The 24,575-nt window shown below is 33.1% G+C and overlaps 1 protein-coding gene and 1 long non-coding RNA gene across 5 annotated transcripts in view; one reads left to right on the top strand and one right to left on the bottom strand.

The window, feature by feature from the left end:
- Positions 1 to 23,850, top strand: part of LOC143907611 (uncharacterized) — a 43,599-nt gene extending 19,749 nt beyond the window's left edge. Inside the window, exons 3-7 of one of the 2 annotated variants that reach the window (XR_013259899.1) lie at positions 841 to 990; positions 4,194 to 4,325; positions 20,260 to 20,392; positions 23,123 to 23,521; positions 23,699 to 23,850. This is a non-coding gene — a long non-coding RNA (uncharacterized LOC143907611). Of the gene's footprint in view, positions 1 to 840; positions 991 to 4,193; positions 4,326 to 20,259; positions 20,393 to 23,122 lie in introns of both variants that reach the window. The other variant, XR_013259898.1, reaches the window with a different exon arrangement.
- Positions 9,270 to 18,463, bottom strand: LOC143907596 (uncharacterized). Of its 3 annotated transcripts, none has more exons than XM_077424459.1 (9): positions 18,232 to 18,463; positions 13,205 to 18,059; positions 12,849 to 13,114; positions 12,135 to 12,439; positions 11,790 to 12,046; positions 11,512 to 11,681; positions 11,275 to 11,431; positions 11,003 to 11,145; positions 9,270 to 10,318 (listed from the first exon to the last, which is right to left on the bottom strand). In XM_077424459.1, the coding sequence occupies exons 2-9, from the start codon at positions 13,248 to 13,250 to the stop codon at positions 9,977 to 9,979; spliced, it is 1,686 nt and encodes a 561-aa protein (XP_077280585.1). In that variant the 5' UTR covers positions 13,251 to 18,059; positions 18,232 to 18,463; the 3' UTR covers positions 9,270 to 9,976. The 3 variants fall into 3 exon arrangements, with proteins under 3 accessions (XP_077280585.1, XP_077280584.1, XP_077280586.1); XM_077424460.1 differs by having other exon boundaries at positions 10,156 to 10,320; positions 13,666 to 18,059; XM_077424458.1 differs by lacking the exon at positions 11,003 to 11,145 and having other exon boundaries at positions 9,270 to 10,320; positions 13,666 to 18,059.
- Positions 23,851 to 24,575: the final 725 nt, after the last annotated feature.

Below are 24,575 nucleotides of genomic sequence, written 5' to 3'. Positions count from 1 at the left end.
ATAAGTCAGGACCAGGTGCTTCGACTGACAAGTTTACAGCTTCCTGATTGTAGACATTAAATATTGGGTCACCACGCACGCACGCACGCACGCACGCACGCACGCACGCACGCACGCACGCACGCACGCACGCACGCACGCACGCACGCACGCACGCACGCACATCGAACAAGTGTCTCAAATGTGGATCATAAACAATACCCATATCAAGTTCAAGTTGTGTAATGTTTCAATTTTTATAAATAAATTTTACTTTGCGTAGGCTATTACCAGAAATTATTTTATTTGTAAAGTAGTTTACAAATTACAATTCGGACAAAATTAATTTTTTGATCACAGTTATGAATATTTTTAATTATTGTTTATACTATTTAATGTAATATTTAATATAATCAATATTTAAATCATAAAAAACAATAAAAAATTCAGTAACAGCAATATGATATGGATATTATTAAATAAATATTGATATATCAATTTCGATAGAACTGAACAAGTTCTTTTAAAGTGTCCTATATTTGATGAAAAGAAGCTTAAAACTTTTGGATTAACAATAAAACTTCTCTCTTTGACAACATTACACAACTAATAATGGAAACGTGACAGCATTAATTTATTATTTTAACTCCCGTATTTTTAAATACATTACCTAATGTGAAAATTAAGATATGGCAGTGGTTCACTGTTAACAAAGTTTTTTTGCTACCTTATATTAAGATTTGTTCTACATCAAGGCATTTTATTGTTGAGGGTATTAAATTTGTATTATTATAACTTTTTTGAATTCTTGAAGCTTTTAGAAATTAATTGTTTTCTGATTAATCTTGATTTTTGTTTTAGGTAGCTGAAGAGAGGAAGGAGAATAAGCACAGAAAAAGGAGAACATATACCATATGGCGAGTATGGTGGTTGGCACAAGGCCGTAAAGATGAATTCTAATACTATTACTATTACCTTAAAGAACTTTGGCGCCTTTTATCAAAGACCAAGGTAAATTTGAAGTCGTGAAGATACTCCAAGATACTCCAACATGTCTTAGACACAGAGACATGTTGGAGACTTAGACATGTCTAAGAACAGTAGGTACACTCTGTTTATCATTATCCTATTACTCGTGTCGGGACGTGGTGACTTCTCTTCATATACATGTGTTGCGCACGTAGATTATACACATTGTATATGGGACCTACGCCGATTCCGAATCCGAACGGTTAGATTTTTTAGAGAAATTTTTTTGGCAAGACATACTCTCGGTGGTTTGCCATTGCCTTTCGAGAGGAGAACGAGCGAATATAATTTTTCTAGCTCTACGGGGAATCAAGCCCGGGACTTTTGGCTCAATAGACCAGTGCGTTGTCTACACTAGGCCACGCTCGTCAGATACACTCTGTTAAGAAGTTGGAAATAAATATGGCGATTTACACAACTAATAACATATTAAATGGCGATTGTCATGGTAACTTTGTAGTAATTGAGTATGAGATATTAAGATAAGATCATAGACGTTTATGGATAAGATAAAAAGATAATAATATCATATAAAATAAAGCGTGATCGCACGATCAACAACATAGCGGATAGACCGGATAGTTGCCACAAAGTGTGTCTACTGTTCTTACTTATATTGTGTTTCAGACAGCAAAACGTCTGTTATATGTATGAAATATGTTTGTAAACTCGTGACGAGCGTTTACGCAAATAACACGTAAAGCTGCGTCCGCAAATGCTCAGCACAAATATTGAATTTGCTTCAAGCAACGGTTTATTCAATATTTATCACATTTTTCCAGCAATGGCAGTTTATGCTCAGAGATTCCATTGGTGTACAGTTTATATGTTATTGATGGAAATAATTTGCATATTGTTGCTGCAAACAGTTTGCAGCAATAATTTACATATCTTTGCTGTAAAAGCATCATAAGTATGAATTCTAGCGGAATTCTCTTTAGCTCTAGATGATATACGACTTATGCTTACGCAAAGTTTGTGGCAATACATAAATTGGTTTCAGCAACACGTTTACATGATTTTGCACACTCGCGCTTTGCTATCAGAGGTTAAATAATTTTAAATGTTTAGACTATCAAGTATTAAAACTTAAAACCATATAATCAATAACCATATAAACTTTGCAAATTTAAAATTAATAATATACTGTATATATACATACAGCGTGCGCGTGCGTACGTATGTGTGTGTGTATATATATATACACACACACACACACACATATATATATATATATATATGTAGGTGACGATCATAGCGCAGAAAGATGTGCGCTGCTCCAACGAGCCGAAGATCCGAGTTCAAATCCGACCAAAAATCGTCGGTTTTTATTTGATCGCCACCTCTCGGATGGGTTAAGGGCAACCCACCGAGAGTGCATCTCTAAAATATATATATATATATTGTCACGACTTTTTCACTCCCGGACCGCTCTGGGACGTGTGCCGAATTAAAAGGAGTAAGGAGAGCGGGATAACAGGCCTCTCCGACGATTTCCTCGCACCTCCGACACTTCGCGAAACGAATTTACCGTTGGGCGCCAGACGCGTCAATGCGCGTCCGCGAAATCGCAAACGAAAACCAAAACGAGACGCAAAGCGAGACGTGCGGATGTGCGAGGAATCGGCTAGCTCGACCTAAGGGCTGGGGCGGGGGTGATGAAGGGCGGCGCGATATTCGGCGGGGTGACACGCCATAAATAAGGCCACGAGCTCAAGCAATTAACAATTCAAACTAACATTTATTCTTTAATAATTTGCGCGTGAAAGGCCGATTTGGCTTCGGTCAATCAGACAAATCATATAATCGATCACGCGAGCGTCAGAAATGAAACAAATAAAATAATGATAGCGCGGACGCCAGAACGAATGAAGTATTACGGTATCGTATAGTACACGCGCGGAATGCACGGTGGTTAGATTAAAGAATTACAGTAGAACGAAACTTATGATTGACAGGGAACATCAGGAAACGCGAAATAATCATAGAAACAGAAACTATGGTCTCGCAGAAAAGATCGCGAGGGGACGGTACGTCACGCTTGGAGCGCGTGAACGCCACGTATAGAGCCGCACGAGGATTTTGTCGCCAATTATCTTAAGCCTAACGCGAGTCATTCGGGGAAATACAATACGGCCTTCAGTGATTTTCGAACGCAAAAAATGAGACGCCGAGGTACTCGGGATAACGCGAAATATGGGAATGAACGCGAGGAAAATTACGTAATTACCGCGAGCCATAATGGCACGCAATTATGAAGGCAATGAGCTTATCCCTCGAAGATTTGCCGTGGTGTGGGTGAGGCGCCGCGCGCATTACAATTTATACATGAAAATAAAAGCATAGTCAAAACGCGGAAATGATATCAATTTTTGGCCTCTGGAGATCTCGTCGTCGCCTCTCTGGCTCGTCCCTGGGCGCAAATTTCCGCGCCTTGTGACGGCGGCGGGGCGCTGCCACGAAGCGGCGGGCCGCAACGTCACAATATATACAGTCACATATATATATGTGTGTATATATGTAGGTCTGGAAGTATGTTCCGGGACTTTTATTTTTGATATCGGTATATTCCGGGACATTTGGCAGTTTCCAGGACTGTCCTGGAAAAAATTGATGTCCTACGGCATTTTTTGGGACAGTTTTTTGAATCTGATTACATATATATATTACATTTCAAAAAACGTAAACAGTCCCGGAACATACCTCTGGACCTACATATATATGTATATATATATATATATATATATATATATATATATATATATATATATATATATATATGTAGGTCCAGAGGTATGTTTCGGGACTGTTTACGTTTTTTGAAATGTACAGTCCTGGAATATAACGCATATATATGTAATCAGATTCAAAAAACTGTCCCGAAAATTGCCGTAGGACATCAATTTTTTCCAGGACAGTCCTGGAAACTGCCAAATGTCCCGGAATATACCGATATCAAAAATAAAAGTCCCGGAACATACCTCCGGACCTACATATACTGTATATATATATATATATATATATATATATATGTATGTATGTATGTATGTATATATATATATACACACAGTATATTATTAATTTCAATTTGCAATAAAAAGTAATATAGAAATTAAAATTTGATTGAATTTGTTTAATAATATGGATTCATAATATGACCATTTGTTTTTATGTTTTTTTTGCAGTTGTTGGTAGAGCTGGTAGAGCTGGATAACAAGGCACAAGTAGCACAGCTGCTGAGTGACGAAAAGAGCTCCATCAGACGTAGCTCGCGGTCTAGTCTGGCTAATATCGAACGTGAACAAAGTCACGAAGAGGTGAGTCGTTAAGAGTTACAGAATAGGGGTACAGGCGGATTTCGTTTTTCGTTTTTTGTTAGCTTTTATTCCACCTTATCGCATTATCAAGTTCGTTTTCTTCAGCTGCATATTCTGTATTTTTTCTCTGTAACAGTTTGTACCTATCCTCTCTAATGCTTTCTTGTAACACTTATTTTAAATGCAAAATTTGTCGTACTGCAGCTAAAGAAAACAGCTCTATTGTACAGTATAAGTAAGAACAGCAGGTACACTTCGTGTGCCTTTGATTTTTGTGCTAAACTATCCACCATGTTGTTGATTGTGCGAGCGCCCTTCAAGCTGCATGCACAATGAAAAACACAGGCAACAGGAACGGAATAATATTCTCTGTTCCTGTTGCCTGTGTTTTCCAGCTTCGGTTATTATTAGTATTATTATTTTTTAATATAATTAATTCTTAAATTAATTAGATATATATTAGTAATTACGTGATTATTATGTTAATTTTAATCCAGTTAATATTTGAATATTAATTTGATGATCGTCTATTGACTTGTTATTTTTGGTGCGTTTAAAGAATTCTCTCTTAGCGTATATTCTGTTCTATATATAGTTATTATGATTTTATTATTTTTACGTTTACTCGACCAATCTTTGAAATACTGTCGGGATGACCTGCGCAAAACTAAAGCTAATAAGAATCCGGTCTCATTCCGGAGCGTAACTACTGAAGAACCGGCACTGGCAACACCGCTGCTGGGCATGTGTTAAACTTAGATTTTTGCGCCGCTTGGAATTAGCATTTTGACGACCCTTTTAAGAGCCTGAAACGCGATCGAACTGATGTCTGTGAAGTTGGCCCCCCTTTTTCAAAATTCGGAAAATTTTATTAGAGTTCTGGATTCCCCAGAAAGAGTTCTAGAGTTCTCTGTAGTTTTTAAAAAGAGTTCCGTCATTTAAAATGGTGAAAACACCATTTTAAAAATGGGGGGGCTAACTTCACGGCGCCCCCCATTTAAAAAAAAAATGAATTTTTTTTGTAGTTCCGGATAGATTTCGATGAGTTCTAGAGTTCCCTATAGGTTTTAAAAAGAGTTCCGTTCAAATAAGCTCAAAAATCGATGTCAAAGTTGAACAAAAAATTTCCACTTTTTTTAAAAAATCATTTTTTTATGGTAGCTTCAGAAAGATTTCGACGAGATCTAGAGTTCCCTATAGGTTTTAAAACGCTCCGACCAATATTTCAAAAGTTACAGCTATTCAAAGTACCGCAACTCGAAAATATTCTAAGTCCCGAAGGGTAATTTTTTTTTTTTCGAAATCGGCAGTTCTCGCTGGAGTTCTGGTGGCCTCCCGAAAAGTTCTATCGAAAACTATTAAGGTCCGAAACGATTTGACCAATATTTCAAAAGTTACAGCTCTTCAAAATGCGCACCCTATAATTAAAAAAATTTTTTCCGGAGTTCTCGCGAGAGTTCTGTTGGCCCCCCAAAGAGTTCTATCGAAAACTATTAGGGTTCGAAACGATCCGACCAATATTTCAAAAGTTACAGCCCTCCAAAGTGCGCAACTCGAAAATTTTCTAAGTCCCGAAGGGTAATTTTTTTTTTGGAAATTGGCAGTTCTCGCTGGAGTTCTGGTGGCCCCCCGAAGAGTTCTATCGAAAACTATTAAGGTCCGAAACGATCCGACTAATATTTCAAAAGTTACAGCCCTCCAAAGTGCGCACCCTATAATTAAAATATTTTTTTTCCGGAGTTCTCGCGAGAGTTCTGTTGGCCCCCCAAAGAGTTCTATCGAAAACTATTAGGGTCCGAAACGATCCGACCCATATTTCAAAAGTTACAGCCCTCCAAAGTGCGCAACTCGAAAGCGCACTTTGGAGGGCTGTAACTTTTGAAATATTGGTTGGATTGTTTCGGACCTTAATAGTTTTCGATAGAACTCTTCGGGGGGCCACCAGAACTCCAATGAGAACTGCCGATTTCAAAAAAAAAAAATTACCCCTCGGGACTTAGAAAATTTTCGAGTTGCTCACTTTGGAGGGCTGTAACTTTTGAAATATTGGTCGGATCGTTTCGGACCCAAATAGTTTTCGATAGAACTCTTTGGGGGGCCAACAGAACTCTCGCGAGAACTCCGGAAAATTTTTTTTTAATTATAGGGTGCGCATTTTGAAGGGCTGTAACTTTTGAAATATTGGTCGGATCGTTTCCGACCCTAATAGTTTTCGATAGAACTCTTTGGGGGGCCAACATAACTCTCGAGAGAACTCCGGAAAAAAAATTTTTAATTATAGGGTGCGCATTTTGAAGGGCTGTAACTTTTGAAATATCGGTCGGATCGTTTCGGACCTTAATAGTTTTCGATAGAATTCTTCGGGGGGCCACCAGAACTCCAGCGAGAACTGCCGATTTCAAAAAAAAAAAAAAAAAATTACCCTTTGGGACTTAGAAAATTTTCGAGTTGCGCACTTTGGAGGGCTGTAACTTTTGAAATATTGGTCGGAGCGTTTTAAAACCTATAGAGAACTCTAGATCTCGTCGAAATCTTTCTGAATCTACCATAAAAAAATGATTTTTAAAAAAAGTGAAAATTTTTTGTTCAATTTTGACATCGATTTTTGAGCTTATTTGAACGGAACTCTTTTTAAAACCTATAGGGAACTCTAGAACTCATCGAAATCTATCCGGAACTACAAAAAAAAATTCATTTTTTTTTTAAATGGGGGGCGCCGTGAAGTTAGCTCCCCCATTTTTAAAATGGTGTTTTCACCACTTTAAATGACGGAACTCTTTTTAAAAACTACAGAGAACTCTAGAACTCTTTCTGGGGAATCCAGAACTCTAATAAAATTTTCCGAATTTTGAAAAAGGGGTGCCAACTTCACAGACATATCGAACTGGGACTTATAAGCTTCGAGAAGCGAAAAAAATAGCCGTTGGGTTGAGCACCTTTTTCTCTCTCTTTTTTTTTATTATTATTATTTTTTTTTTTTAACATATAACGCTGAAAGAACAAACAAACGCGTCGCGGAAATGCGTGCAATATTGCAGACGTATGCATACTATTATATGTATATTCAACAGCGCAAAATATCGACTTGCGTCGAGCGTTATTATTTGCGTAACAATGCCACGTTGTAAAACATTCGAGAGACCAAATTGCTTTGACATACTTGGAAAGCGCTTAACAGCTTAACATTCATAAATTATTTCTCAAATTTATTCAAACATTAAAACTGGAACCAAATCAGTCGAACGAGTACAAACAAACATGAATGAGCAAAACTCGTTCCGGCGAGTGTCCCCGACCTGACACTCATCGAAACAATTATACATTTGTGTTTGTTTGTGGTCGTTTGCTTGGTTCGAATGCTGCTTAATATTTCTAATGTGAAATACACACATAAAAAAAATTAAGAAGTCAACTTTAAAATAACAGAATCAACTAAAAAATAAAGAAATCAAGTTTAAAATTATGTGAAAAATAAGAAATCGCCTTTAAAACCGTCTAAAGTTACAACTTTCGACTTTCAGTCGAATTGGGAGCAAGAGATGAAAAAATTAACACATAAACTTAATTTCAACAATCTATTGCAATTGTGAATAGCAATAGATTTATTTCGATTTTATTTAGAAATTTATTTCAGAAACGTAAATGTTTTACCAACAAATAGTTCGCAACAAGCACCGACGAGATTAAGGTCAGCCATCTCTGGGCAAATTTTCGTGACCAAAATAAATCTATTGAATCCGGCGATACATAAAGAATGTTGATATTATCGACTGTTGAAATAAATTTCTCGAGCGTATATATAAATATCTGAACACAATTTATAATAGTATATTGAATTCATAATTTATTATTATACAAATGTGTTATAAATAAGCACACCTTTTTACGGTACAATAATGTTGTTGTATATTGCTGCAAAACTATATTTTTTTCATGGTTATCATCTGCGTGAGTTACTAAACTCGGATGATAACAGCAAAAGTACAGTGTTAAATAAAAACTGAAATTATAATATTCTTATTTCTTAATATATACATATGTATCATAGACATAATCTCTCCATTATCAATATATAAATAATTTAACACACTTAAACTCATATTTATAGATATTTTTCTTAAAAGCGCGTACACAGAAAAAAAAGAAGTCTTAAACCAAAACTTATATACTTAAATCAACGCGATCATTGTTTCGTATATACGCAAGAATAGTCTTCTTCTAAGAATTTAATAATATTAAATTTCAACAATATTACAATCTTATTTCAATAATATAATTGTCACATGAAGAATACAATATAATTAGCTTAATAAGAAAAACATCTGCCTTCAACAATAAAAAAAGTTGTATTTAGAAGATTAAAGTGTTATTTTGATATAATTTAATATTACATTTAACACTATTAAATCTTAAATCAACGCACTATATTACTTATGTCAACAATATAAGAATAAGATATGCTTAACGCATTCTTATTTTCTTAAATTAAAAAGCTCTCTATCAAATTCAGACCTATTTACGATTACAAAACAAAGAAAATTTAAAATTTGAATTACTAATCTTTTATTTTAGTTGAAACGTACGTCTTTGCATATATTATTTAACCATTTTTCTTGATACTCAATACATAAAAAGCAATAATTGTCTATCAAGAAGAATGGCTGAACAATACATACAGAAATGTACATTTCAACTGAAATAAAAGATTAGTATCTCAAATTTTAATTTTTCTTTGTTTTGTAATCGTAAATAAGTCTGAATTTGATACAAATGTTTTATTTTACAGAATAATAATTTATTATTCTACTAAAAAATTAACAGCTCAAATTATAATTTTGCTTTGTTCTTAATCTTGAATAATAAATATCAGTTTTATATAAAGTTTTTTAATTTGACGATATTATATATTTCTGTATAAGGGTATTATCATATTCACAAACATACTGTGATAAATTTAAAAACTTTATTATAAATTTGCAAAAACATACTGTGCATGTTACATAAGCCGAAATATATAAGCGCGTAGAACAAATAAATGGTCGTATGGTATTATAATGAAACAAATACGTCGTATACCTACATGACACGTTTTTGGTGGTACGACATCAACGAAAACATTGCTTTTTATCTTAGATAGAAAACGTAACGCACAGAACGAACGTAAGTATTTGGAACAAGTATATAGAAGAAAGTATCTATATATTTTCTTAATAAAAGTAAAATATTGTTTCTCGCTTACAGAAAAAAATTTAACAAGTATCAAGACGGACATCTTGAACGTAATTTTACGTATCTTTTATCCTTAAATCTAAACGTTCTCCGCTAGTGCGCAGAAAAGATCTTTAAAACATTCTGAAGCACGTATACATACTTAAATACTACGCCGAACGCTTGTATATTAATGAAGAATAAACTACTACGAGATAGGAGACGAACTGTTCCTTTTTTTTATTATCGCTCTTTCTACTACTTTTTGTTAAATAATAATTGATTTAAAAAGTTATTATGTAAGAAGCGCTTCGTTATTTTCAAACAATATTTTATGTTAAGCGGAAAATATAATGACAAACAATACTGACATTGTTATTTTGTGGAATAAAATTATTGAAAATAAAAAAATTAAAAGTCCATTTTTTAATACAATACTTAAACTATTCTTCACATACTTTTAAAATATCTTGTATGTAAGGAATTGATTTATCAAATTCAGTTTGAATTTTATAAACTGCTTTTTGTATAAGCAAATACAAATGTTCTGCTTGTACGGGGTAACACATATAAGAGGTGTGGAATAGTTCAAATATTGTATCAAACGCTTTCATTACACTTTCAAATTGATACTTAATAGTACAATCTATAATGATAGAAATTGTTCTTATCTCGTACAGAGACGGCCCTTCGGTGAGTATGTACGGTTGAACTGAGTAGGATTGTTTTCTGTTAAGAGATTTTTGTTTTTGCATCTCCACTACACGTCCAATATCATTTGGTGACTCTAAAAAATAAAAATAGATTAATAAATTTAATTAAGTTGAGTATGACATATATTTATAATAATAGGCCATCAACATCTTTTCCTTAAGAATTTAACTTTTTTCTATATAGTCACAAATATGTTAACTTTCTTTAAAATAAATACAAAAATATATTTGATTGATCTATTATTATTATTAAGTTTGTTGTAGACCGCGAAATATATAGAAATTTAACTCTGTAACAGTAGAAGAGAGTGCGAAATAAGAATATTCTATAAGTGCAAAATACTTTTTAAATTACTTAAAAGTTTGTATGTATTAAATATTTTAAATTAGCAGAATACGACTCTTTACAGTAAATTTTATACAGCCATTCAATTATATTTTAACCAACAATAAGTTGACCAAATAGGATTGTGGTAATCATTTCAATCAAATTAAAGTTAATGTGTACACTTGTTCGTAATGTTACAGGTATTATTTGTGTAACGGGGTAACAAAGAAAATTATATAATAAAAAAATTTGTATTATACAAGAATGAAAACTAATGTACACGAACTTTTTAATACTCAGTGATTAAATTGTTGAAACAGATAAATTGTTTAATCGTAAACGTTATGGCATGAGAATTGTTAAAAAAAATATAAAATAATAATATATATATATATATATATATATATATATATGTAACAAAACTTTACCTTACAGTGTACAATAATTGCCTCGATACTTTCTATTGTTGAAAACTTCCACTGTTTACGACCAGAATCTGTTTCAATTAAAATTCTTCCCTTAGGTGGAACTATATTAGCCAGTAAATGAATATCATTGATAAAACGACCATCTAAAAGTAAAAAATATATAAAATATTTTTTAATCTAATTTATTAACAATAGATACTAGATTAAAATATTGATTAAAAAACAGCTTAAAAAGATAACTATATGTTTTGTATTATTTTTTATATACATACCTTCAGAAATAGTTCCACTCTGTCTGTTATGTATTAAATTTTGTATATTTGTATCTGTCCTTTTGTTTGTATTTAAAATTTTGTCTATAAAAGAATTCCAACCTTCGTATAGTTTTAAATTTTTATCAGGAAACAGTAGATCAAAATCAATATTAATCTGTAAAAAATATAATTATTAATATAAACTATGTAATTATTTATATAAACTGTGTGAAACACTGGCTGAAAATTCTTTACCAAACATTCTGCTTTATCTTTATGTTTTAAAGGAGCCCACTCCTTAAGAAACGCATTAAAATTAGTTGTTTTTGAATTTTTTCTTACTTCAAAAGTTCTTCTCCATTTTTCTATGACTTCGTCCCAAGGTTCTATATTGTATTTTAACCATGAGACATCTGATTTTATATCTGAAAATATTTATATTTTATTTATTTGAAAAATATCCTTATCATTGTTTATAATAAATGTTATATCTATATAAATATTTTTTTTTATTTCTTGAATTTTTAGTTTACCTTGATCCAATATTATTTCTTCTACTTCATCTGAATTTTCGCTTTGACATTTTCTTTTTCGTACATATTGTATATCGTCACTTGTATATAACATGTTTCTGCATTTGTCAACCAACTTTTCTCTGGCCATCACAGGTCTTCCTGTTGGCGACAGGTTTTTAGGTACAGCTGGTATATAATAAGTACTACCACACTCGTTAGGAAAAAGACTTAAAATTTTTGAAGTAATTAACTGAAATTGTGAATGTGTCAAGCGGCTGAAAAACATAATAGATTTAAAAAATATATATAATTATATATATAAGTAATTCTTTTATATACAAGCATACTGTAATAAATACGTACTGTTTTATAATATAAGTATACAGATGTCTTACTATAATATTTACTAATTTTGCTCTTAGTGAAAAAGTTAATAAGTTATTTTTTTGGTAGTATTTTAAAATACTGTTTCCATATGGTGATGAAATCAAAAGATTTTTTAAGTCAAAATTTAGGAAATGAGAACATTCCACGTTGCTTAGAACATTTATTGTATCTATCAATATAAGGTTTTCGTTATCTTCGTTAGTCTCATTGCTAGTAGTAGCTTTCGGATTTTCAGTGTCGCTTGATTTTGTATTGTCTGATTGATGCACATCTTGAAATATCTATAAAGAAAATATTGATGTAAAATATATTATAAAGAAGATATAAAAAGTTAATGTAGTTTATGAAAATAAATAAATGATAAAGGCACATTTTTATTATTTACAAAATTAAGAGTATTGAAAATATTTACATTTTTCACAAAATATATTTTTTAAACGTGTAATGATTTAACATATTTTTATATATATTCTTTTCATAATAACACAAATCATTAAAATTATTTTTACAAGAGTATTAAAAATTTTTTTCTATTAAGTAATTTGTATTAATAAAAAAATTGTTTCATATTTAGTTACAATATCAAATATTTTATATTCTGTAAAAATCGTATTATAATATGATAAATCTAGTACCAAAAAAATATATTAACATACAGATGTACGTAATATAATAAATGTATTAACCTACCACATCCATGTTTAGAATATTTTGTAATACGTCCTTATTTATAACCTGTAAGTCTTTTTCTTCTACTATCTTTTCTTCTGTTATCTTTTCTTCTGCTATCTTTTTTTCTGCTATCTTTTTTTCTGCTATCTTTTCTCCTGCCTCTTTGTTTTCTTTATAAAGTTGTATTTTATTTTTAAAAATTATTCGGTGTCCTATGGACACTTTTAGTTCTTTGAGATGATCATTCGTAATGTCAGTTATATTTTCCAAAGTTATGTCATTTTCTATAATAATATATAGACAATTAAATTTAAAAAAAAAAAATGACATTAATTATAGTTATAATACATTTCAGTGTAATAAAAAAGTCTGACGTTTATTGATGACATAGGAATATTGAAAGATTGCGACACGTAACATTATTCGTTTCGCTCGTTTTCGCTCAATTCCTATCCTTTGACCCAATGGATTAAAAGGAGAAGAAACGAGCGACTGCTCACGATTGCTAGGCTAGCGGAGTATCGGCTGAACGCACCCATTGTTACGCATTGTTATATATTCTCTCTTTCTCTCTCTCTCCCTCCCTCCTCTTCCCTCTCTCTAATACGTTATAACTACCCAATAACATTAAAATATCGAGTTAAGGTTAGTTGGTATAAATTTTCAGCCGAGTGTCAAATAATACACGCGAAAATATATGTACACTGCACTGGCGGACAAATCGTTTCTTGAGATAAGGGGGAATATAGAAGTATATCCATGACGCCTCTTGTCTCAGGAAACGAACCGTTACAACGCGTTGTACGCCTGTATATCACATGGTATAAACACTTACCTTTGAAAATAGCAATTAAGTTTTTTAGCCCCCATTTTACCAATAGATTCTCCATTGCACTGACGGATTGACAAAATCTCACAATCACAAGCTTGCTCGGCAAAACAACCAAGGTCGCGAGTCGCGAATTGACTGATGTGTGTTTTCCGTCGTCGACCCGTACAGACATGTGACGGTCGCGACGTTGCGACACGGAACGCGCGGGTATTGTCTCGCGCCACAAATTCTCGCGTTCCCGCGTATATCGAATAGTAGTATAACACGACACACTATAATGAACGAAAAAGCTTCGCGTCTTATTTCTGTTATGGGTACAGACGTGTACCGACATGTATCAACATGTGCGCTATGCGCACAATCTTTGATTTGAAAATGTTATTCTTGATCCAACAATTCTTTGCCTCTTTAAGAATAACGAATTTTTAAATAGAAATTACTTAATCTTACTTTAAGAAAATTATAATTTTTTATTTAGCAAATACGTTATTCTCTATCCAACATTTTCTCTATTTTCATTCAAGAAAATTATTTTTGAATAATAAGAATATATTTTTTTTCGTTAAACTATATGAAATTTCTTCATTCCAAGCAAGTTTTCTTCTTTTAACACAATATAATCTTATTTCAAGATTTCCTCGTTAAAACTAAAGATATTATCAAATTAAGAATATTCTTTTTTTCTGTGTAAGCAATCAAGAAATTGATATAATAAAATTCTCCTTTGCTTGGTCCAAATCCGGCTTAATTTTCCTGAATAATGTGAATTTACTCATGAGAAAATAAAAAATCGATTTTAAAGGAAAAGAATTAATTAAAATAATATAAATTTTTGTTAATGCATTTTTATTTTGTTGCGAAAATCGCAAAATAGTAGAGATCTTCTATTAATGCTTATATTTTATTTAATGTAACTATAATAAGTTCCACAATTATATTATTTGTGTTTAATATTTAAGTTTCTTTTTTATAATTTTATTCCATTTTTTTGATAGTATTAATTTATATCTATATTAATTGTTATTTCTATACTGAAGAAGAATATATACTTATGGCGCTTTTCTTTTTTATATTTTATTACACGATATCGCTTATTATTATTAGCCGAATTTTTTTATTAAAAAATTCATCAAAAATTAGATTTATTATATAAAGTATTATATATAGATATTATATTAGATAGGTTTATTAAATTAGTAAAATTACATTTTTAACGATAAAGAAATAATGTCGAATGTAACACGATTTATCTTTGTTCAGTTTTGTTTCTTATTATATTTCAACGCAACAAACTTTCGAGAGAATATTTTTACTATTTTTGTATATACATATAAAATAAACAAGGAATATGCATGGATATTAAATTCGAATAACTTGACCGTTAAATTTATCTTAATATTTGTTTATGCTTTGAATGCAGGGGACCAGCAGCAGACAATGTTAATATTTATTTAAATCTGGGCAAATGAGAAAACAAAATCATATTATATTTTTATGAATTTTTATGTTTGTGTAAGACAAAATGTATTTCTTTACAAAGTGACATAGACATATATCGATATTGATGCATCAAACATAAAATAAAAATTAATGAAAATTATACAACTTAAAAATTGCCATTGATTAATGCTTTTATTAATTTTACTTACTTTCTATTATCAGACACCTATACATCAATTGCATTAATCATTAATCGGGAAATTAATTGTGGAATTTGAATAACAATAAGTATAAGTAACTTAGGGCCAATTTCACCAACCACAGTTAGCTTAACCGACGGTTAAAGTTAGCAGGATTGACCAATAGAAAGCAGGGTGGATTCATTTCTATTAGTCAATTCTGCTAACTTTAACCATCGGTTAAGCTAACTGTGGTTGGTGAAATTGGCCCTTAGAATGAACGAAATTAATAATCGCATTCCACACGGAAAAAATTTTATATAAAATATTACTATGGTGTCGCACTAGCTGCGGACGATCGAGGAATTAGAAGTTAAAATACTATGTTTATGGTCAAAATTACGTTATTTAATTGTTTTAAAACAATGATTATGGTATTTTAACTTCTAATTCCTCGATGGTCCGCAGCTAGTGCGAAACCATAGTAATATTTAATATAAAATTTTCTCCATGAAGTCGAAAACATTGATTTTCAGACTTATGTGTATTGATTAACAAGGGAAATCACCAAAAATTATCCTCTCTGTAAGCGAGCGGCCTCTCGTTCTGCGAATTACTCACATACTTTGAATTCCCCTTTACGACGAAGCGAGTTATCATAAGTTCGATCTTATATTTAAGATCGTCTTGTCGTTAGTCTGATCATAGGCGGTCTTAATACTTTATTCAGCCAATAAAATGATCATATAGCATTTTGAAATAATGCTAACTGATGGAAATATTTTATTGAAAATATAATAAAATTATATTAAATAAAAATGTACACGGAAAAAATATTTACTTGTTTCAAGTGAAAATTCATTGCTTTAAAGAAAAAAATTTCTCAAATAGAGTCCCTAGCAAGAATTTACTTCTTTCATAGAAACAACTTTCTTGTTGCTAGTAAATATTTTCTGGAACGAAAGAATTATCTCTTTAAATAAAAATTATATGTTATAAAAAGAAATGAAAATTACATCAAAATAAGAAAATGTTATCTGCGGGAATATTTATATTTCTTGAAACAAAAGAAATATTTATCACGAGTAGTAATCTTATTTTTGAGGCAATGGAAAATTTTTTGCATTGAAAATATCGATTCTTGTACGGTAACAATATTTTTTTGCAGTAACGATATATTTACTGATGCGATCAGAAATTAATTTGCTTGCAACAAATAAACAGATTCTTGCGCGGTTACATTATTTTCTTGAAATAAATACATTTTTACTTCGATAAGAAATTAATTTGCTTGCAACTAAGAAACAGACTCTTGCACGGTTACAATATTTTCTTGCAATAAAAATATATTTGATGCTGTAAGAAATTAATTTTCTTGCAACTAATAAATAGAGTCTTGTACGCTTACATTATTTTTTTTGCAATAAATATATATTTATTGCGATGAGAAATTAATTTTCTTGGAACTAACAAATATAGATTCTTCAAACGACTCATTCATTATTTGCATTAAATGTACACAAAGGTAAAGTCGTTACGGTGGGGCGCTGTCGCGACAGCTAACGCCCCTGGCGCGAGCACAAACAACCCTCGGGCTTGACCCGAATGCGCCCGAGATCACCCGGTTGTCGCGCTTACTGTTCCGACATGCAAAGGTAAAACGCGCACGCGTTTCCTAATTCGCGTATATACCGCGCAACGCGTTACATCGCGGATCGATGTGATTCGTCACCTATCTTCGTGGATCGACGTGATTCGTCCTTCGTGAGGCAACGATACCCCCGCCCGAGAGTCCTATCGGGACGAGGACGAGGGATGATCGATATCGATCCGCGCTCTCTTCCGTTTCTGCCGTGCTAAGGAGAAAGTCGAGCCGGCCGTTCGTGGCAATTAGATTATCGGGAGTGCCGAAAGTAATTGCGCGAAGTCCGTAATAGTTCATCGCGAGCCGCACCCGCTCGAGTGGTCGCCGCGTGAAACATCTCAGATAGCTTTTCCGTTCACGTGGACGGAGAGTGAGCCGGTTTTCGTCGCGCGCGTACCCGGTCGATTGGTCCGCGCGCGAATTCCGGAAAGTTGGGTGCGCTCAGTGCATCCGTGCAAAGGGTTGCATCGTGAGCACAAGTTTCGTCGCGATCTGCACTCCGCTGATTGGTCGTCGCGCGAAACATCTCTTTTCCCGAGTTTTCGTCGCTCGTAATACGACGGGACGACGCACACACAGACGGATTACGTGATCATCGTGTGCGGTAGCGTGATCCTTGGCGAAAGACCCGTGTCGACGGCGAAATCGTCCCACGACGCGAATCCGGTTTTCGCGAGTGCCTCTATATCTCGAGCGTCGCGATCACCGAGCGTGAGAGTTGTCGATCATTTCTCATAAAATCAACGCCGGGAGTTCGATCCCGATATCGACCCCGCTCGCGGCCATCTTGTCGTGCCGCGCCGTACATTGTGAACGCGGCTCTATCGCGCCTCGTACCCCTGTGAGGTAAAAATCGTGCCCGCTATTGCGCCGCCGAGTAACCCAAGTGAGCCTGAGTCTCACACGTCTCCGTGTTCGCGGTCGCTCATCTGCCTCGCGAACAAGATATCTGTCGGTAGCGTGTCGCGTGCAAGATCGCAAGATCTGATCGCGGGGGCGGTCATTCATCGGTCTTCAAGATCTCCGTTTCGCGAGCCACGCAGAGAGACCGAGCGACTCAAGATTTCCGCCCGACATTTCCGCGAAGGCTCAACCCGCTCGGATGCGCGAGAGTGCGAGAAGTGTGTATAAGACTGCAAAATAAATTGTATACAAGTAAGTTTAAACAAACACATTAAAAATAGCCAAAAGCTTTTAACATTATTAACAAGATTTATAAATAAAATAACTGACTTATTTAAATGATAAAAACTGATTTATAATAATTTATTAATTCCATCATTCTTTTTCGTACGATGACTTTACCTTCTTCATTATTGTTATTTTCGGGATCTGTTTGAATATATCAATCTGTTTTTCACTTTTTTAATTTTCATATTCACGATTTCTCCACATATTTACTAGTTTACCTCGTGCTGGAACTGATTTTTTAGTCAAATAATATTTTTTACTTACAGGAGGTACAAAATATGTATTTTGACATTCTGTTGGAAAATCTTTAACAATGAGATTGCTAATTTTTTCACAAAGTTCGTTGCTTCTATCATAAAAAAATGTATCGTTATAATGTATAAAGTTTATATAAATTCTTATAAGAAAGTACAGCAAATGTATATTTGAGAGAATGTATTGAAATTTTACCTTGCATGTTTAGTCTCAAGATACGAAATAACAATATCACATTTTACTGCGATTTTTTTCACTAATATCACCGCTTTTATCGTACATTTTTATAATACGTTGTCCAACACTTTCTTTGTTAAGCAGTTTTTTTTATAGATGGCATAGTCTGAATTATAAATTGTGATTCACCGAAGAAAGCTTGCTGACGTGGTAGTAATTCTTCATTTTTTTGTCTGAATCTTTTTGTAATACATTTGAAATTTGAAGTCCCAGACGTACTTGCAGACTTGCAAACTTAAGAAACGTTTTTTTATGTTTTTAAATAAATAAATAAATGTACCTTTCTTAATCAAGTAAATACCTACTTCATTACTAATAATAATTAATAACATACTTTTAATATTTTTATTTCAAAAACATTTGAAACATTTAAGACTTATTTTTTGAAAGACTTATTTGATTAAAACATTTTTTCTCAGTCACTTATAAGTATCATGTATGATGTAAAATGATCAAACTTACACTTTTTTTTTTAGGTGGACTTTCTAAGTTATCCAAAGAATCAATTGAAATGTTTTGAACATATTTTCTTTTCCAGTAGTTTAAAAGACGTGCTCTAGGTGCTATAGGTTGAATTATTTGTGCAATAAGCTCTTCAGTTAAATATTGTAAATCCTTTTCTTTAATTTCATTTTCTGGAAAAGGTAGTATTTAAAGCATTGTTTATTTAAAAAAAGAATTTATTTTAACTACAAAGTTCATCTTACACTAAGCAAATATATATTACATATATTCTTGTTTAATCATCAATTTCTAAAAAATTTATAAGAAAATAGGTTTTTGTGTTGAAATAAAAAAAAATTTTGTAAATAAGACACGTAACAGTTCAAAAAATCTCTCTCTATACTTACTTTCAAAGACGTCTATAAGATTTTCTATTCCCAACTCTTAAGATTTTCTTCATTTTTTCGTCATTATAGAAAAGTAATGGTGCAATTGGAAAAATAGGTCTTGGAAACTTAAGACGATTCTTGTCACTGTTGTTTCTTAACTACGTTTGACGAAGATCAAATCCTTCTCTTTCAACTTTCACGAAATCTGTCCTAATAAGAAATATGTTACTGTAATGTATATAGCTTTTAATGCATGTTCACGCACGGTAAAAATTTACTTGAAACAAGTAAATTCTGCTATAGGGACTATTGAAGTAATTTATTTCTTTGAAGCAATGAAATTTTACTTGAAACAAGTAAATTTTTTTCCGGTGTATAAACGTGGTATGCACGAAACAAAGTTACTTATTTTAAGTAAAATTTACTTGTTTTAAGTAAAATTTCATTGCTGTAAAGAAATAAATTACTTCAATAATTTATTTCTTTGAAGCTCCTTAGCAGGATTTACTTGTTTCAAGTAATTTTTTTTTCCGTACATGTTCTACAACATTAATAAAAACACATGTATTTATTAAAAAGTAAATAAATGTCCAACGTTACAGTTTTAATTTTCCGAACCTGATGGTAAATCTATTGGATCCACTCAATTATAAATCTCTTGAATTATTAAAATAAATTTCGTATTTATTTTCTTATATATATATATATATATATATATATATATACAATAAAAAGTTATATAGAAATTAAAATTTGATTGAATTTGTTTAATAATATGGATTTATAATATGACCATTTGTTTTTATTTTTTTTGCAGTTGTTGGTGGAGCTGGTAGAGCTGGGATAACAAGGCACAAGTAGCACAACTGCTGAGTGAAGAAAAGAGCTCCACCAGACGTAGCTCGCGGTCCAGTCTGGCTAATATCGAACGTGAACAAAGTCACGAAGAGGTGAGTCGTTAAGAGTTACAGAATAGGGGTACAGGCGGATTCCTTTTTTCGTTTTTCGTTAGCTTCTATTCCGCTTTATCGCTTCACCAAGTCCGTTTTCTTCAGCTGCATATATTCTGTATTTTTTCTGTAAGTTTTTCTTCTTTTTCACTTTCTAATGCTTTCTTGTAACACTTATTTTAAATGCAAAATTTGCCGTACTGCAGCTAAAGAAAACAGTTCTATTGCACAGTATAAGTAAGAACAGCAGGTATACACTTCGTGTGTCTTTGATTTTTGTAGTAAACTATCCGCCATGTTGTTGATTGTGCGAGCGCCCTTCAAGCTGCATGCACAATGAAAAACAGGCAACAGGAACATAATAATAATCTCTGTTCCTGTTGCCTGTGTTTTCCAGCTTTGGTTATTATTAGTTACCATGACAATCGCCATATTATTAGTTGTGTGAATCGTCATATTTATTTCCAACTTCTTGACGGAGTACCTATTACCTACTGTTCTTACTTACTTATATTGTGTTTATTATATCGTGCTCTCATTCGTCATCCGTCGATGATTTTTTTAAACATTACTGAATAGGTAGATGTTATAGATGTACTTCTAGGGCAAGAACTTTAAAATATACCTTTTTGTCTTATCTTTCATATTTAATATACCTGTAAAGGATTCATATCAATTAATCAATTGATTTCTGAATATTTTTGGTATCATATAAATAAAAAACTATTAAAATATTAAAGTTAATTGATCAGATTTTTGAAATATATTATTAAAATTAAAAATATTAAGATAAAGTTTTAAGTCCGACAAAGAATTGACGCGCAGTTTAATAAGTTAGAAAATATAGGTGTTTATGTATATAATATATATATATATATATATATATATATATATATATATGATATATACTGTGCGTACCAAAAGTTCCGGAACGGTCAAATCTAATAAGATCGTTTATTGGCCCTCTTTGAACCCTCCAATTTTTATATGAAATATTTTTTTCATAAACCAATACTGTCTGAGATAATTGGCTGTTCCTGAATTTTTGATATACACGGTATATATATATATATATATATATATATATATATATATATATATATATATAATAGTCACATATAGGGTGTAATCGCTGTTTCCATTGAAACACCTTGTATAAATTGCATTTACATGAGACTAACTTTTCAGATGATAAATGCTTTATAGTTACACATACCGTAAAAGTAAGAGATAACTGGACCACAGCTCATCTATCATAAATCTATTACATTTATTATAAATATAGCATATTGAAAACGCACGAAATTTAATGTTTCTTTAAAACTTTTAGTATTTTGAATATTTTTTAAACTACAAAGAACATTAAGAATTATAAACTGATATTATTAAAGTATACTAATATTTCTTGTATAATGTTAAAAGATTATCTAGAAATAATAGATTATATCAAATTTTTTGATCGCGAAGTCGCTCGAAGATAGCGCCATGTGTTTCGTATCGATCATTAAGTCCCTTGCACAATGCCAGGCAACAGGCAATAGGAACAGGAAATAACCAAAAAATTGTTAATTACAACCTAAAAAATTTGAATGCTATGATTGGTTGGCAACAGACAATAGGCACAGAATTTCCAACGTGACGGAAATTCTGTGTCTATTGCCTGTGTCACTGTTTATTCTGCATTTATACATGATTTATACATGATTTCTGATTTCTAATATTCCCCGTTCTTATTGCCTGTTGCCTGACATTGTGCAAGGGGCTTTATAAGTGGCTTTGTTTTTTATTTAAACAATTACTACGTTTACGCGAGCGTTACTTCTGTAGTAACTTACGATATATCACTCGTTTACGCGGAGTGAATTATCGTAAGTTACTACAAAATCCCGTTTACGCGAAGGAATTATCGTAAGTTACTACAGAAGTAACGCTCGCGTAAACGTAGTAAATGGTCGAGTTAGATAGAAATTAAATCGATACTCGAATATATCGAAGTTCTTTCGAAAATCTCGAGATGTAGCTTGATCCTTTTCCGCGATGCCGATTGGTTCTCTCGACAGTCTCGACCTAGTTAGTTTATTACCCCCACTATTCGAGTTGCCGTTAATGCCGTTCGCGCGCGTTTGCGGCGCCCGCGGATCACGGATCCATGTTGGAAGTCACTGCTTTCGGAATATAGTGCGGAATGGTGCGGAATAATACACGAATCGCCGGTTTAGATTACGGAAAACTGTGATATATCGAATGCTTACTCAAAACATGTGCTTCGCGGAATTTATACGGATGCCGAGGTATGTATATCGCGTTCGATAATATTTACATTCTTTCGGATAATCGGTCTCGTTTTTTGCAATCGTCAACTTGACGCCTCGCGTCTAGTGTCGTGCGGTTTCAGAATGAAATTATCGTCGATTTCGGAACACGGATAAAGGACACGAGCGGATGCTACATCGAGTAACAGGCGTCGAGCGGATTGTATAGCTTCGTTCATAGCATCTCCGACCTAATTCTTCCGTCGTCCATCGTCGTGTAATGAAGTACGCGCCACGTCGCGAGATTAATACCGGGAGTGCCGATGCAAAGTGTCATGCGATCGTAAGCGACGATATCGTGTTTAATTAGCGATCGCAGTCTGTCGTATGTTCAATCTTGTAATTTAATCGTGTCTTAATATTTGGCGATCATGGAGGATAGATACAATGTTCATAAATCGATTATTTATGATTACAGTTAATCAAGATCGCCTGACAAGCAGCAAGTGTAGCGTCCACGCGACGGATGTTCCTGGCGAAGTTGGCCATACGATTTTACGAAATTCTCTCCGCCATGTAAGATTCTCTCGTCGCGTTTACCTGCGCGGCATCACGGGCTGACGGGATCGTCGAGCGGATCGTACAGGCATCTCCCACGTAATTCTTCCATCCTCGTGTAATAAAGTACGCGCCGCGTCGCGACATTAATACCGGGAGTGCCGTGCAAAGTGTCGCGCGATCATGATCGACGATATCGTCGATTTTCGCTCGTGAATATCGTGAGTGAGTGCGTCGACGGAGATGCGACATCGGTGAAGGACCACGGAGAGGAAGAGGGGGCCTGGGAGGCATCGGGCAACGGCGGAACGACCGTAAGGTGAGTAAGATTTGTTTATTATTTTGCTGTCCCGTGGCGGATTTCGCCACTTTCTCAAGCGCGACGTGATTTGCCCTTACATTATACTCGAATAATAAATTCATTACTTGTACAATACAAATATTGATTATCTTGGGCACTGCAATGCTTTAATGTAAAAATATTTGTATGTTTCAGATAATTAATTTATCTGATCAACGTAGTATATTACAACTCCGCTGTTGCGCATCGGCCGGTGAGTGATTTTTTTATTTTAATGTCAATGCAACAATATTATTCTACATTCAAGAAATTCATATAATCTTAACAAATTTATATTACGAAGTTACGTTACCTAACTCAACCTAAGTGATATGTATAAATCCAAAAATCTAACCCATGACAATCAAACTAGCCGCACAGAACCAGCCGCATTCAGGGGCGAATAGCCTCTGCGGGCCCCGGCGCAAAAAATTTTGCATTTTGCATTTAAATTAATAAAAATTTTACAGATCAGTTATATAAAGAATAAACATAGTCGCGAAATTTATTTCAAGTGCATCTGAGCATGCTGAGTGAAGAAATTTGCGATTTTCCCGCATTTTCCATTACGCGTTATAGAGATTCGTGACATATATTGAATATAACAATTTTTAGTGGTCCTATGCCACTTCCGTATGAGCTGGAGATTGTTATACGAAGAATAAACAATATGAAAAAAATTATTTCATGTGCGTCTGAGCATGCAAAGTGAAGAAATTTGCGATTTTCCTGCATTTTTTATAATAAAATCGCAAATTTCTTCACTCTGCATGCTCAGATGCACTTTAAATAAATTTTTTCATATTGTTTATTTTTCGTATAACAATCCCCAGCTCATTTAAAAGTGGCACAGGACCACTAAAAATTATTATAGTCAATTTTTCGCAGTTTTCGTTACGCGTTATAGAGATTTGTGACATATATTGAATTTAATGATTTTTGGTGGTCCTGTGCCACTTCCGTATGAGTTGGAGATTGTTATACGAAGAATAAACAATATGAAAAAAATTATTTTAAGTGCGTCTGAGCATGC

Source organism: Temnothorax americanus, unplaced genomic scaffold, assembly GCF_048541705.1.
Source record: "Temnothorax americanus isolate GAGA-0224 unplaced genomic scaffold, ASM4854170v1 Scaffold84, whole genome shotgun sequence".
In the NCBI taxonomy this organism is placed as follows: domain Eukaryota; kingdom Metazoa; phylum Arthropoda; class Insecta; order Hymenoptera; family Formicidae; genus Temnothorax; species Temnothorax americanus.
The sequence above is the reverse complement of the archived record's forward strand: the minus strand, read 5'-3'. Positions and strand labels throughout refer to the sequence as shown.